This window comes from Vicugna pacos, chromosome 1 (assembly GCF_048564905.1).
Source record: "Vicugna pacos chromosome 1, VicPac4, whole genome shotgun sequence".
Taxonomy (NCBI): Eukaryota; Metazoa; Chordata; class Mammalia; order Artiodactyla; family Camelidae; genus Vicugna; species Vicugna pacos.
This window is the reverse complement of record NC_132987.1, coordinates 49,165,235-49,179,898: the sequence shown is the minus strand read 5'-3', so window position 1 is coordinate 49,179,898 and position 14,664 is coordinate 49,165,235. Positions and strand designations below refer to the sequence as shown.

At 37.7% G+C, this 14,664-nt stretch overlaps 2 protein-coding genes across 7 annotated transcripts in view; one reads left to right on the top strand and one right to left on the bottom strand.

The window, feature by feature from the left end:
- The window catches only part of KCNMB3 (potassium calcium-activated channel subfamily M regulatory beta subunit 3), a 77,619-nt gene that overhangs the window by 6,629 nt on the left and 56,326 nt on the right, over nucleotides 1–14,664 (top strand). The window contains exons 1-2 of one of the 4 annotated variants that reach the window (XM_072961404.1): nucleotides 12,394–12,532; nucleotides 13,792–13,966. The gene's annotated coding sequence lies outside the window, so the exon portion shown is untranslated. Of the gene's footprint in view, nucleotides 1–12,393; nucleotides 12,533–12,799; nucleotides 13,682–13,791; nucleotides 13,967–14,664 lie in introns of those variants that run through there. The other 3 variants (XM_072961430.1, XM_072961422.1, XM_072961412.1) reach the window with 3 other exon arrangements.
- ZNF639 (zinc finger protein 639) lies at nucleotides 687–12,721 on the bottom strand. Of its 3 annotated transcripts, none has more exons than XM_072961369.1 (6): nucleotides 12,241–12,721; nucleotides 8,974–9,045; nucleotides 8,271–8,339; nucleotides 7,176–7,286; nucleotides 5,613–5,747; nucleotides 687–5,457 (listed from the first exon to the last, which is right to left on the bottom strand). In XM_072961369.1, exons 3-6 carry the CDS (start codon nucleotides 8,326–8,328, stop codon nucleotides 4,304–4,306), a joined length of 1,458 nt encoding a protein of 485 aa, XP_072817470.1. In that variant the 5' UTR covers nucleotides 8,329–8,339; nucleotides 8,974–9,045; nucleotides 12,241–12,721; the 3' UTR covers nucleotides 687–4,303. The 3 variants fall into 3 exon arrangements, with proteins under 3 accessions (XP_072817470.1, XP_072817473.1, XP_072817481.1); XM_072961372.1 differs by having other exon boundaries at nucleotides 12,471–12,721; XM_072961380.1 differs by lacking the exon at nucleotides 12,241–12,721 and adding an exon at nucleotides 11,941–12,227.

Sequence of the window (14,664 nt, the reverse complement as noted above, 5' to 3'; positions counted from 1 at the left end):
CATGACAATGTAAACTGACTATACTTCAATTTAAAAAAAAAGCTGAATGACAGAAATGGTCTAATTAACATAAAAAACAAAAATAAAAATGTTTGGAGAACAGAGAGGATGAATTAAAATAAGTCCATTCTCACCTTGTCAATGGGGAACATTTTAAACTTTTGAGACTTTCTGAAAATCCAAGTGAGGTGAGGAAAAGTTGCAAAGAGGAGGGTAATCAGTCATAGAATATAGTTTGAGCAATGTTTAAGAAATATAATGCCATAAAGAGAAGAGGCAGCCCTAAATAAAATGTGCATGATAGGCATGAAAAGAGAATTCAATATTCTCAAACTCCCAAACTCCAAATTCAAAACATCATGATAAATGGCCTTTAGAAAGAGGATTAAAAAAAATTACCCACCAGAAATTAATTACTGTGTTAATTTTGGTATGATTCCAATTCCTAATCTCAACTTACTCTGAAGAAAAAGGGCAAAAGTATCAGTTATTTCAAACTGTAATGTTTTTTGGTGGTGGCCAGTATCTTGCTATTGAAAACTAGAAAACTTTCAGTTTTTATTCAAAACATACTTTTCATTATATTTTTCAATATATAATTCATTCAGCTCAGTATTTTTAGTAAGAAAAAAGATTGTCTGGGTCATAGTTGTTTGCCTCTTTAAAACCCAAAATAAACAACAAACTTAAAGGTTGTGATAACAAAAATTTATTTTAAAAAGTATCTAAATAACCATCACTTTTAAGGTATGGGAATAAGGCTAGTAGATAATACAGTATTTCTATTTAGCAATGTGAGAAAATTATCTTTTTAGAATGAAGAAATTACTTTTCACAAATATGATTTATTTTGGGTTCAGGTAGTTACCAGTTTAATACCAAAGTTACTAAAGAGAATAAACTTAATACGGAAATGGTGTGTGATGCTTTAATGTGGAAAAATTTTATACAGAAAATTACTTTTTAAATCACTAGTATGAAGCAGACTCCAAGCAACTATTAAGATTTTTAGTTTTTTAAACTTATATATTGAGCATATAAACGTCATATAAACATGTACATTACATGTAACAACCTTTAGCTTTGTCAGTTTATATTTAACATTACAGGTGTACATATTTCTTTGTCTTAGACTCGAAGTTGTCTTAAGAGATTAATTTATGGAAAGCTAAACCAATATATTATATTTGTAAATCCATAAACTCAATGCCATGAATAAAACTTCTTGTAGATACTCTGTATCTTCAGTCACCAGAACTGAAAGTTACAAAGGAATATACATCTGAAAGTTCATTTTGAATTTATAGGGATGAATCTGTTAAGTTGCAGTGTAAACCTGAATAACCAAATTTGTTTCTGTGTTGGGATTTACAGTTGGTCTTAACTATTTCATTTAAATAAATAGTATTGATTTTTTTTAAGTCAATCTGCTTCCCAAGAGGATTGTGGCTACTTGATTTTTATTAGCTTTTTCAAATTTATGTCACTTATAGTGCTTTTAAGTCATCAAAATTCCATTAAAAATTAATCAGAGTATTTGGGGAATATATTAACCTGCTTGCAAAAGGTACTAAGACTGACAAAACAAGCTAAGTAAGGTTAACTGTAAAGTGTCAGGAATTAAGTAACTTAATGCCTTGAAAATCAGATTAAAAAATTAGGAATAGTGTTAGTTTATTGAAAAAAAAAAAAACCTGTATATGCTTTACCTGCCAGTAACTCAGCAATCACCTAACAGGCTCTACAGACCCTGTAAAACTAAGAAACTGGTTAATATGTGATAATACACCTTCAGAGGAATCTAAGAAAGGTGATTTAAAACTGGCAAATTTATAAGCAAGAAGAGAGACTTTTGAGTAGTGCACAATCATTTTCAACTTGTAACAATAACAACTCATTGAAAGGTGAAGATAAAAAAAAGAAAACAATAAAAAAAGATCCATCACTACTGTTTACTGCTGCCAAGAATACTATTGTGATGCTAATAAACATTACTATCAGTTATGAACTCTCAAGTCACAGAAGAGTACAGTGAAAATGTCTGTCTTTGAGTAGAAAAAACCCAGGAGTAGTTAGAAATTTTCTTTTAGGTAGGTTTGTTAAGCCAAAAATATAAACCTGCTACCTCAATTTATGGTCACAGGCTTATCTGAAAGCTGAGTCAAAGCAGAAAGGTTTTATCGGACAAACTGTCACTGGGATGTGTCCTCAAGCTGCAAAGTCATCAAAAAGCACATTATATGGTACTAAAACTTGGGTTTAATGTCTCTTGAGTAGTTTCATTAAAACCTCTAATTTGATTACTAACACCTGATCAAATGTAAGGCTGTAAAATATACAAAAATATAAAAACCTATCAAGGCATTACTTAAGGTTTGTTCTCTGAAAATCAAATTCCTGAAGCTGGATGTATATCAAAAAAGTGTGAAAACAGAATTAATTACCAGGAAGGAAGCTGAATGGCTAGGTTAAGTAGCCATGAAAAACATCCCAAGGACAAAGCTTAGGTTTTTATGTAACATGATGTAATGGAAACATCATTGGAATGGGAGCTGAATAACTTGGATTCCACTCCTGCTTTTTATAACTGGTTTTGTGACCTTGGCCTAAAAATAACCTAAGTTTCTATTTCTATAAGAAACTTAGAAACCTAGAGGGTTAAGACCAAATGGTTGGTAAGGTTTTCTTCCAATTACATCTTCTAAGAAACATTTGTATCAGATAGCTCTACCTGGAATGTTACAATCAGATGGAAAGGTAGTTTCTAGGAGTACAGGTATGCATAGAAGACAGAAAAGTAAAAATAAAAGATTGGTTTTGAAAATACTTGCTGCTGCCACCATTCTCTAAACACTAAATTCCCACGGGTCTTGCAGTAGGAAAACTATGGGTCAACAATTGGTCGTTGCAACTACATCAATATTTGTTAACAATATTGTCTGTTAGCAGCAATGTTTATATTTGAGGCCAATGATATACAAAATTCTATCTTCTTGATAGTGCTATTTAAGAAACTGTTACTGAATTGTGGTTGTCTCTGCCTCACTCATCTCAGTCTGTATATTGAAGTCCTTGGCCCCAGTGCCTCAGAATATGACCTTATTCGGGGATAGGGTCTTTGTCAAGTTAAAGTGAGGTCATCAGGATAAGCCCTAATCCAAAGACTCATTCCTCGGAAAAGGGGGGAAGTTGGAGATAGACTTGCATACAGGGAGATAAACAAGCCAAGAAGAATGGCCAAGAACAGATCCTTCCCTTACAGCTCTCAGAAGTAACCAACTATGCTAACATTTCAAACTTCCAGCATCTAGAACTGTGAGACAATAAATTTCTATTGTTTGAGTCACTCTGTGATAATTTGTTATGGTAGCCACAGGGAACCAATATAAGAGTTAAGACTGATTTGCTATTATAAAAAGTAATTTATTCCTTATCATACCAGCAACCCCTATCTTCCAGATCTTCCTATTTCTATTTTAACACTTCAGTGGCTTTTCTCAGAAAATAAATGACTTGTTATCAGAAGTTTGGGCATGACTTTGCAGTTGCATAACTGAAAATGAAATGTGAACAGATTATAAATGACTTGTTTCATTTATAAATGAGTTATGAAATGTTACTTTATTGTTAAGCCCCTTAAAGTTCCTCCTCACCACCGTGTAAAATTATTTAACACATAGATGGGGCTAAAATAAAACGAGAATTTAAAAAAAGACTGCCAAGAAAACCAGATTTTTCCTTCTTGCCATAAAACTGGCTTCCTAGTGTCACTGAAGGAATCACACAGGTGGGAGCGTTCACTGATAGCCTTGGGGAAAACTGATGGGGAATTCAAGAGGGTCCTGTTCTTATTAATGGGAGTATCAATGGACTTAACTGTGTATTATGTATGTTGCACTCTAGTTCTGGTAGTGCAGTATTTTAATGACTTCATACACAAAAAACTGAGCTTGTTTTGAGTTTAAAGAAGAAAAAGTTTACAGCACCTCTGTTTACAGAAGGAAAGTCTACTTTCTTCAGTACATCTGTTTCTTATCAATTTATGAAATCAGAACACATGCAAGAAACAAGACGGCAGTCACTAAAAGTGGTTAAAACTATGAACTACAATGCACTGAAAATACCACATTTAGGACACAATTATATACTGAAAAAGGTAGCAATGCCAAGGAAACTGGACAGCTATAAAAAAATCTTGTTAGACAATTCTCATAAGTTATGTTTGAAATCATCCATCTTTATATCTCCAAAAAAAGTCAAATTTATTATTTTACATCAACATTATGGAAGTTAAAGAGAACAATCAAGTTGTCTCATGGACTGGAAGGTGACTTATTAATTCCCTTTCATTTCCAAATCTCATCAGGCAGTCACTGCATTTATGAGGTAAATCAGCCGAATGCTTGAAATCTAGATGAATTTTAAGATCTTCAATCTGTCCTGTTGAATATTCACAGTACTGACATAAATAAATCCCTTCAGATAAATGTGAATTTAAATGTTTGCAATACTCTAGCATACTTGAAAAGCCCTTCCCACAGTCATCGCAAACATGAGGGAAAATTTTGGTATGTTCAATAGCAACGTGCCTGTTAACATTTGTATGAAGTCTACTCCGAAAACCACATACTTGACATACGAAGAAGTTTTTACATTTGTCAAAGGTAATTTTGCTTAAGAGGCTGTACTGTCCATGTTCTCCATTGTTATACTTATCACTTAACTCTATTAACTTACATGCATGCTCATTTACCACATGGCTGTGCAAGTCTTCTGGATCATTCGTTTCATGTTCACAGAACTGACACAAGTATTGTTCATCACAGCTGTGCTCCTGGAAATGCAGGTAGAGCTCACTGCTTGAGGAGAACTGTACATCACACTGCTCACACCAGTAAAGGTGATCACTGAAATGGGTGTCTGCAATGTGCTGGCTGAGATTCTCAAAAATGACTGTCTTATAATCACAGTATTTACAAATGTAGGGATCCTCTTCATGCAGTTTGGCGTGTTCGATCAGAAGCATGTTGGTGGAGAAACTTTCCTTGCACACTCGACAGACATTTGAATCAGTACGCTTATGCTTCAAGATCATATGTTGTTTTAAATCGGAAAAATACTTGCTGTTGAACTCACACAGTTCACATTTATAGAGGCCACTGCTATTAGCTCTCAGTAAAGGCCATTTCTGCTGGGCAGTCACATTCAAAGCTTGGCTCTTGTCAAGAATTTTGCAAAGTTTAGCTGGTGGCTCTTCATCATTTTGGTCTTGGAGACTCTCAGAAGAATTATTTTCTGCCTCTATATCATAATCTTCAGAAATTGCATGTACTTCTGCAGCAATTGGAACATCTTCAGCAGTGTGAACTTCTATAGGGCTCTCCTCTTGAGTTTGCTGGTTGACTGACTCCGGGGAGTCACACTCTTCATCACAAATTTCAATATCAGTAGATTTTTCTGAAAAAAATAAAACAAGTATATTATTATTATTACTACTACTATTAAATAAGACCTATTAAATAGATAATTGGCAAAAAATAAATTTATTTTATTCATTATTTTCTCACTGATCTACACAAAATGTGCAAATGCTATTAATTAGTTTCCTTTACCTGCAGAAAAGGTAGTGTGGTCTAGAATTCTAAGTACAGGACTGGGAACCAGGTAGTTCTGATTTCTGTTTCTGGCCTTGATTCCATCTGTAAATTTTGGCAAGTCATTGGATGTCTCTGTATCAGAATCATCATCTGTAAAAAGGGATTTGGAAATATACTAATTATTTATATCAAAGCATTAAACATTACTATAAAACAAAGCACCAAATGTTTTAAATAATTTAGAATTTCAACAGAACTAAGGACTTAGATTTTGTTATGAAAAGCCTTGTTATCTGTGTACCACAGACACATTGAAAATCTGTCCAAACAAGCAACTACTTTCCCTTCCATGTCCCATTTGGACTAGAATACACTTTTTAAAGTTACTTGGAAATTTTAGCTTTAAATTACTGAGTTTGAGTATGTCTTTATTCCCTTAGCCAAGCCTCAATGTTACAAGTGCATGAAAAAACTGAAATGCCAGTCAGCAGAGAAAACTGGGCTTCAATATCATGTCTTTTTTTAGACAGACTATTTTTTAGAAGTTTCAAACTTACAGGAAAAAAAAAAAAGAGACGATAGTACAGAGAATTCCCATATATCCTTCATTCAGTTCCTCCACTATTAACATCCTACATCAACATGGTACATTTATTACAATTAATGACCAAAACTGGTACATTGTTATTAACTGAAGTCCATACTTCATCCAGATTTCCTTGGTTTTTACCTAGTGTCCTTTTCCCATTCCAGGATCCCATCCAGGACAAATAATATTTACTTGTCATGTCTCTAGGCTACTGCTAGCCTTAATTCCTTTTATTGGAAAATGGTATTAGAAACTAAGATCTGGACACTAGATGTGCTCATTGCTACTGAGGTGTCATTACTGTTAGGCTCTGTCAGCTAACAGAACAAAAAATATGTGCCTGTACACTACCACATATATATAAACATATCTATAAATGTTTCTGTACGTAACTATTTGTTTCTATATTAAGCGAAACATGAGTTCATACTGATGTCTCTGACTCTGCACGTTTTTTAAATAATTTCTGTTTCTGTGCCTGTAATAGGAGCTCAAAGGAATTGGGAGTTTTGATGGTTACAGAGGGAGATGAGAACAAATGCACATTGTTATTATTCATCCAAGGCTCTAGAAAAGAGGAGTCAATAGAAAATGTAAGATTGAAAATGATCAAATCCTTCATCCTCTGTTCTTTCCTTCCATTAGTCCTCCAGACTGAAAGGTATAGCTGAGTGGAAGAACTGTGTACAAAAACATTCTTAACCTTTCACAATAAGCACTTCAAGCTCTGGGTCATTCCTGCTTTGACACTGATTCCTAGCCCACTAAAACCGATTTAGAAGGATGTGCTTTTGATCTGTATGTCTGAAATAATGTTAAAAATTAAAATTCACTTACTTACTTTCTTACACAAAACTCTTCTGTTTTCTTAAAACAAATTTAAACACTTGCGCTCTTGAAATTATCATTTTCACCCACATTTTCAAATAAGAAATAAAAAATTATATAAGCAATTTAAAGAAAAATATTTTGGAAAATATTAGGTATACCTTTGTTGTCAAAATATTTTAAGTCTGGTTGTCTCATAGAACAAACACTGTAACAATGATCAGAAAAAATTCCATTGAATCCATCTGCAATTCTGCTTATTCCAGAGGAATCTAAACATAAAACAAAATTAAAAAAATTTCAAGCATACTAAACATACATACATTTAATGACAGTCATCTGTTTATCCAACATATATAAATTTTCGTAGTATTTATAATAAAGTATTAATATTTCCCTCAATTCTGAAGGCTTTTATATTTCAGATCTGATACTTCAAGTTTGAAAGAACTATAAATTTTACAATTTAAAATATAATACTTTGAAGCGCAAAGATACATTTGCCTAAGTCAGAATCCCACAAAATATAAATATGTGATAAATGTGTTCACTGCAGAAAACACTGAATTAACTACTTAGAAGATCTACCATGTAGTGCAGAGAAAGTGAATACACAGGGGAAGGTCTGGGGACCAGTTAGGGCTTAATTTCAAGTCTTGCCTGGGGAGGGCCAGTAAGCAGTAAACCAAGATCAATTGCCTCATATGTGAAAAATGTGTAGGTTGACTGGGTAACAGGTATACCTGAGACTGTCCCAAGTATATGTATGTGAGCTGTAATAATTACAGATGGCCACAAAGACCTTTTATTTGCCAAGAAAGCAGAGCCAACCTCAAAGAAAGGATCTAAAGTTACACAATCAGGATGAAAGTTCACATTTCTGAAAATAATGTATAGGATAGAGTTTTCTCCCAATGATGTGAAATATCTTCCACCAAGGTTATTGTTGTGCCTTATACACAAGCTTGGGAATCACACAAGCAAATCTCAGTTATGCTGTATAAGTATGTAACCTCAGATATCTAAGTTTAAGTATCTATAAACCATGGAGTTGTGAGGATTAAATGTCTGTAAAATAAATATATATATTTTATATATACACACACACACACACAGAGAAGTTGAAAGTTTTCTCTTACCTAAAAATTGACCCAGATATTTAACTCTTATCAGATCATTCATGAGAAAATGGATGGGAACACAACTGCATGGGAATTAATGGCCTAACTTTTAAAATAATTTAATTATACACTAACCTGAATAACGAGAAGGGTGTAATGTCTTCCTTTTTCTTTTTTTAGGATATTCATTCATATCTATTTAATCTAAAAATGGAAAAATTTAACACATGTATCACAGACAACAACTGTTAATATTGCTATAAAAATTTCTAACCAAAGAAGTTACTGGTAATAGGAAATGGGTACCATGCGAAAATCCACTTCATAAGAGGCATGTTAAACAATCCTTTTGCTTGTATTTTGCATTTATTTTTCTGGTCAAGTTTAAAGGAGGACACCGAGTTCTGTTTTCTTTCTTACTGAGGTCAAGAACTCTTTTTCAAATGTTCATGTAATTGTGAGAATGGGATAATTACAATAAATCTTATGCTTAAATTATTTTTTATAAAAGACTAATTGTGCCTACAGCACCATATTAAGAGTTTTACAGGTACATTTCTTATAATTGGGAATATTCTGATACAGTTTTGACACTACAGGTAGACACATTCCCTTAAAAAAATACTGTCACAAATCTGTATTGACTCCCTGGCTTCCAGAATAAAGTGCTCATCTTATAGAAGTTCACAATATAATTTTCAAGAAAAAATCCTTTTCTTACCTAAGAGATCACATTCAACATTATACTGAGAACAAAACAGGTATGGCAGCCATTGAATGATTATATTCCCATGGACTGTTATAAAGTGACTCATTAGCTTTACTATATCCCACTTACTTGGTATAATTCTTAATACTGAAGTGAGGAAAAATGAATTACAGGGAAGTTTTCACAGATGGAAAAAAATGCCTGTAGAAAAAGCATGACAGAAGTCATATAAGCAAAAATGTAGTTCATTTTTGAGACTCAAGAATACAGTGGTACCAGATCTTTAATCAACTGAAAAGTTATACAGAATTAACTCAAGTATAATATTACTTTGAACATACAGTATTAAAGTACTAAAATATGTATCTATTGATACACATGTGACTACATGTAAATATGTGTCATATTTCTTTGAAATGAATTTACCTTCTAACGCTATAGCTATATCTTAACATCAAAATAGGAATTTAAGTCTGCATTAATTTATTCAGCCATGATGAAAGCCAATATAATGAAAGCCAATAGCAAATCACAGACCTTACGCTGTTTAAATCCTTTTAGATTATTCAGAAATAAAAATAAAAATGATCACTTACTGAGCACCAATTACACACCGTGCTGTGTACAAACTTCATTTAATCTCATCATTTGCAAAAATCCACAACAGTCAAAATCCCTACCATTTACCCTTTGTTACTGATAAGGAAACTGAGGCATAAATAGAGGAATACTTAATAAGTGTTAGGGTTAGGATTTGAACAAAAATCGAATTGACTTTCAGGTTTATGCTTTCAATCCCTTTATTTCAGTTTTGGAAACAAATAGGGAGGTAAAGTGATCACCCCAATTCAAGTAATAGATTAGTGTTAGAATCAGAACTGCCTCCTCCATTTCAGATTTGTGTTCTTTCCACGTAGCAGTGGGAAAGTAAGAAAAAGAAATGTGAGGTTTTCTCTACCAGCTTAATAAGCTGCTTTTCTTATCACCAAGATGATATATATGTACAGAGCAGGTAGAACCTGGCATCATTACTAAGACCATCTAGTTTCTACTGGTAAGGAACTTGATGTGGACATATTATATTTGCTGCTTCACTAAGTTCTGGGTATATCAGCACTACACGTGATGTGATCATTTACTTAGTAGTGCTGTTTAGGTTCTTGCATTTCCCTTATTTTATTTGATCTTCACACAATCCTATGGGGGCACACAGAAGGGCTACCATCGAACCGGCCCCAATTTTACTGATGAGGAAACAGACTCAGTGAAAGTCAAGTCAATTAAGCAGCAGAACCAGCAGCGAAAAAGCATGTCTTCTGACTCCTGGGTTTGGAACATCTAACTGTGTGAGCAAATCTTCATTGCTAATCACTGCTACCAGCAAGTTACATCTTGCTTCCAGTTCTTATTCAGCCACCAACTGGGAGAGGAAGGGAACTGCCCAAAGAAACTGATGACCATGATAGTTACAGAAATGGTATCAATATAAATAAAACCTCACCTAACAACACAATGCTCCTTGAGTCTACCCCCATCAAGTGCATTAAAAAATCAAAAGAAAAGCTGTTTTCATGTTTATGCAATAAACTAAAATCTCAGATTTATTACTAATACCTCCTTTGTATACTTCCAGAATTAACAGTTAAAAGCTTTATACTTCATATTTTAAATGTATCAGAGAGAACACCGAAAACTGTCAGCTAAGCATGTCAAACACTTCAAATTCTTTCAAAAGAGCAAGAAAAGGAAACCAAACATGGAATTAAAATCAATGCTGCAAGCTGGCTAGGATTCAGACCATCAGGTGAAAGGAATAGGCTCACCCTGATGGCAGGAAATGTTTGACTCCTACTTAGGGCTGAACAATATTGAAACACTTATCAGACCTCCTTTAAGCAAGATGGTAAAATGCCCACTCAAGACTAAAAATGCTTCCATCCATCATTTCAGCAAATATTTTTGTGTGCCTGTTGTTCGTATAACTGCCCTGATGAGGAAGTTTGGATTTTTACTTAGGGATGTCATAAAAACATCTGCTCGCTACTCCTTTTGTTGGGCAGATTCTGAATATACAACTTTTCATTCAACCCCCCTTCCTCACGTAAAAAACACACCACAGGTGGTTAGAGTGTATGCTTGGCATTCACCAGGTCCTGGGCTCAATCCCCAGTACCTCCATTAAAACAAACAAAAACATAACAAAACTCTACAGATGTAATATATAACATTGCTGTAAAATTAGAAAAAAAAAGTAAATCAATTAAATCACTTAGAATCTATTCATCCAGGAAAACCACTGTCAACATTCTGGTGTACAGATGGACGTCTACATATATTCTCAAGCTAAAGTACTCATATATATTTTACATTTACAAAAGGAGATCATACCATCTAAAACATTTTTTAAAAAGGCAACTTACAAAACACGTCAGTATCTTTCTACCTGTCACTTTTCAACAATAAGAACGTCTACGTGCAAGCCAAACTACAGATAACAGGCAGTCAGCACATGTTAAATACTTCAACCTTTTAAAGGCCTCTCACGCAATGTAAATACTTTCTTCCTAATTGGTATAAACAAAAGACAAGCATTTACAATAAAAAGCTATTTTATACTAGAGTTTTAAAAGCACATTCTTTTCCACCCTTAGTTTGAAACAAGTATATATTTTTCAGATTTTAAAATAAATAAAACAAAGATGCTGCAGGAAAACTTGAACTAGAACCCCACTATATGTCCAACTTAGAATCAATCTTTGCTGAAGTACAACTCTTTATCTCTTTGCAAAGAGATGAACTGCTTCAAACCACTCGTGTCCCTAGGTGGTACCGAAAAATAAAACCAAACGGGGTTTTACATATATATGCACCCTAACAAGTGACTTAGGCTACTGGCTGGGGACTTATGAGCCGGGACCGACGCCTGATGGCTGCAGCTCGCGGCGCGGGCACGGGGTGAGCTGCCGGAAGGTCAAGATGCCGCCCCGCAGGGCCAGAGGGCCAGCGTGGCACCGACGGGCGTCCGGGGCCCAGATGCCCGAAGGAGCTGCGCAGGAGCCACCCGGACCCAGTCGTCCCCACCCTCGCACCACGTACCGGCCCCACCCGGGCCCGGCGACTAGCGGGACTCTCAAGGCCGTACTCTAAAGGCACCGCAAGGAAAAAAGCAGCAGGGGGCCGAGGCGAGCGGGGGCGAAGGCGTCCTCCGCAGAGGGTGGAACTGCCTTCGGGATGGGGGAGGGGAGGGCCATCCCGCCAGAAAAACGCAGGCAGGGCTCCAGTTTAAGAGACGCCATCCGGTCTTCCCTGCCCTCTCCCGTAGGAAGCTGCGCCCGCACGCCCGTGGCCCCTGCAGCCGTCCAGCGCCCCGCTGGCCCGCTCCGCCCTCGCACTCACCAGTCCCCGGGGCCCGCCCAGCCCAGGCGCAGCTCGGAGGCGGCGGCGGCCCAGGAGCCCGAGCGCGGGCGGAGGGGCGGCGCACCCCTGCCCGCGGGCACTCGGCGGCGGGCGGCGCCGCTCTGGCCCTCGCGCTCCAGGGCGCTCCGCGGGGCCGGCCCCACTCCCTCCCCGCGCGCCCTACGCCCAGCCCGCCAGGCCCCAGGCCCAGGCCGTGCGGCCGCACTCACCGCCTCGCTCCGCGCCTGCGCCGCACACCTCAAGGGCCCGCCGAGGGCGGGGAGGTGACGAGGTGAGAGTGGGGGCAGGGGATCGGGCCGCGTGGCCTCGCCGCACACCCGGCCTGGGAGGGACCACCCGGCTCCAGCCCCGGGGGTGGCCCGACGGCCCGCGCCCCCTGCAGGCCGCTCCGCGCAGCGGCAGGTCCCTTCCGGGCGGGGGACCGCCCCTCCCGAAACGAGCGAGTATTTCCACCCTCTAGAATTGCTCCCTGCGAGGCTGCCGCGGGAACTTTCCCCCGCCCGCCCCCGGCCCTTCCTCCCTCCCGCCCGGAAGAAGTGGGAGAAGCGACGCGCGCCAGCCGGCCTTTCCCCATCCAGCTCCTCCAGGGGACGCGCGAGAAGGGTCTTGCTGGCGTTAGGCAAAGCTTGGGGCATTTCGAAGAGGGGCGGGCAGCCTGTTGGGAAGAAAAGGGCAGCTGTCCATAGAGCAGGAGGGTTAAACTCTTAAAAGGTCGCTAGTCATTATTAGGCTTTAGCCGGATTCCCTGACTCAAGTCTTAGTGGAGTGAACTGGATTGGATTAGATGATTTTACTCCTGTTCGGACCTTGAGTTTCTAGGAACAAATGTAGAGAAGACTGAATTAAGTAAGCGTAAATAAACTTGTGAACACAATGTGGTCACATGTTTAATCTTTTTGACAATGAGTTAAGGTTGTTAGTCCCGATTTACAGATTAGTAAAGTGAGATTGTGAGGTTCTAGAGGCTGGGTTTTATTCGTTTTTGTAGCCTCAGCACCCGGGTTCAAATAAGCGGATGTTAAGTGGATGATGAGGCCCATGTGGATGATTGTGTGCCCACGGTCAGTCAAATAGGGCAGCAATGTGTGTCTTCATCCACTTGTCCCCTCTGCTGTTCCTGATTACCACATACTAACCAACCAATAACCAGATAGTAATCGCCATAGACCTTACTCTGACCCCTTCAACTATCTCCCAGGAGATAAAGCCATAGTTGAAAGAGACACTAGTTTGTGAGGCTTGATTTTTACGACCTCATTAACTTTTATCTGTGTTCTCAGCCCCCAAAAAACGAATGTTTACGATTGCTGGCATGGCCTCAGTAAAGTACGAAAGAATTTAGAGGCATCTCTTTTAATCCTAGGACAGTTAGTACCTGGCACGGAATAGGGAATTGACACGTTTGTGGCTTTTGTTAAGAGTATGTATCGTTCCCTCCGCTCGGTTGGTTGGGCTGTTTCTTCATCTGTTTTGGTGGAAGCCACAAGGGGGTGCTATGGAACCATTTTTAAGGCTTCTCTTTGCCAGCAGTGGTGAAAACCATGCAGCGGTCCTGGGAAGAAAGCCGTTTTGCCCGCCGGTACCAGTGCCTTCGTTCTGCTGGCGTGGTGCTCTGGCAGCAAGGGACTGTTGATTTGAGCTGGCAGCTGGACATCAGCTCTTGGTTGGCTAAAATGACTCCTCTGCGAACCAACTCGTAACAAAGGTACACCTCAACTACATTTGGACTTTATTTCTTTCACCTCCCTTCTGCCTGGAACAATAGTGATAATTAACTTATCCTTGGTTTGGAATATGTTATTTCCTTATTGGCTCATTAAGAGGCATTATCCTGTATTCTATTGGCTTGTATGGTATTATCATAAGTTATAATTCCCGCAGTGAACCTGTGTTAAATGAATTACTGGCAAAGACTAGTAGTCTCTGAGCATAATTTGCCAGTTTCTGAGCATAATTTGCCAAAAAAATAACAGTTTTTTTTCTGTGTGTGAACTCGGCCATTTGTATTTCTTTTGTCAATTTTCAGTTTCTGTCCTTTGCCCGTTTTTCTACAGGTTCTTTATAATTTTTTTAAAAGTAAGCTTTTAAGCGTTTTATCTGGGATAATATTTTACATACGTTTATTGTTTTTTGTTTGCTTTTTAGTTTTGTTAATGACACAAACATTTAAAATTGTTGTGAAATCAAGTCTACTAATCTTTTCCTTTACAGGTTCTTTTGTTGGTCTTATGCTGAAATAATCTTTTCTTCTACCCAAGATCTGGTTGCATTTTTTACTTTGACTTTTTACTTGATCTGTAATTTATTTTGGAGTATGAGATGAGGAGAATTATTTTTCTCTCTCTGTCATAATACTTCTTTCTTATTGCTCTTTATCTCATATAACAGCCTGACATTAAATTT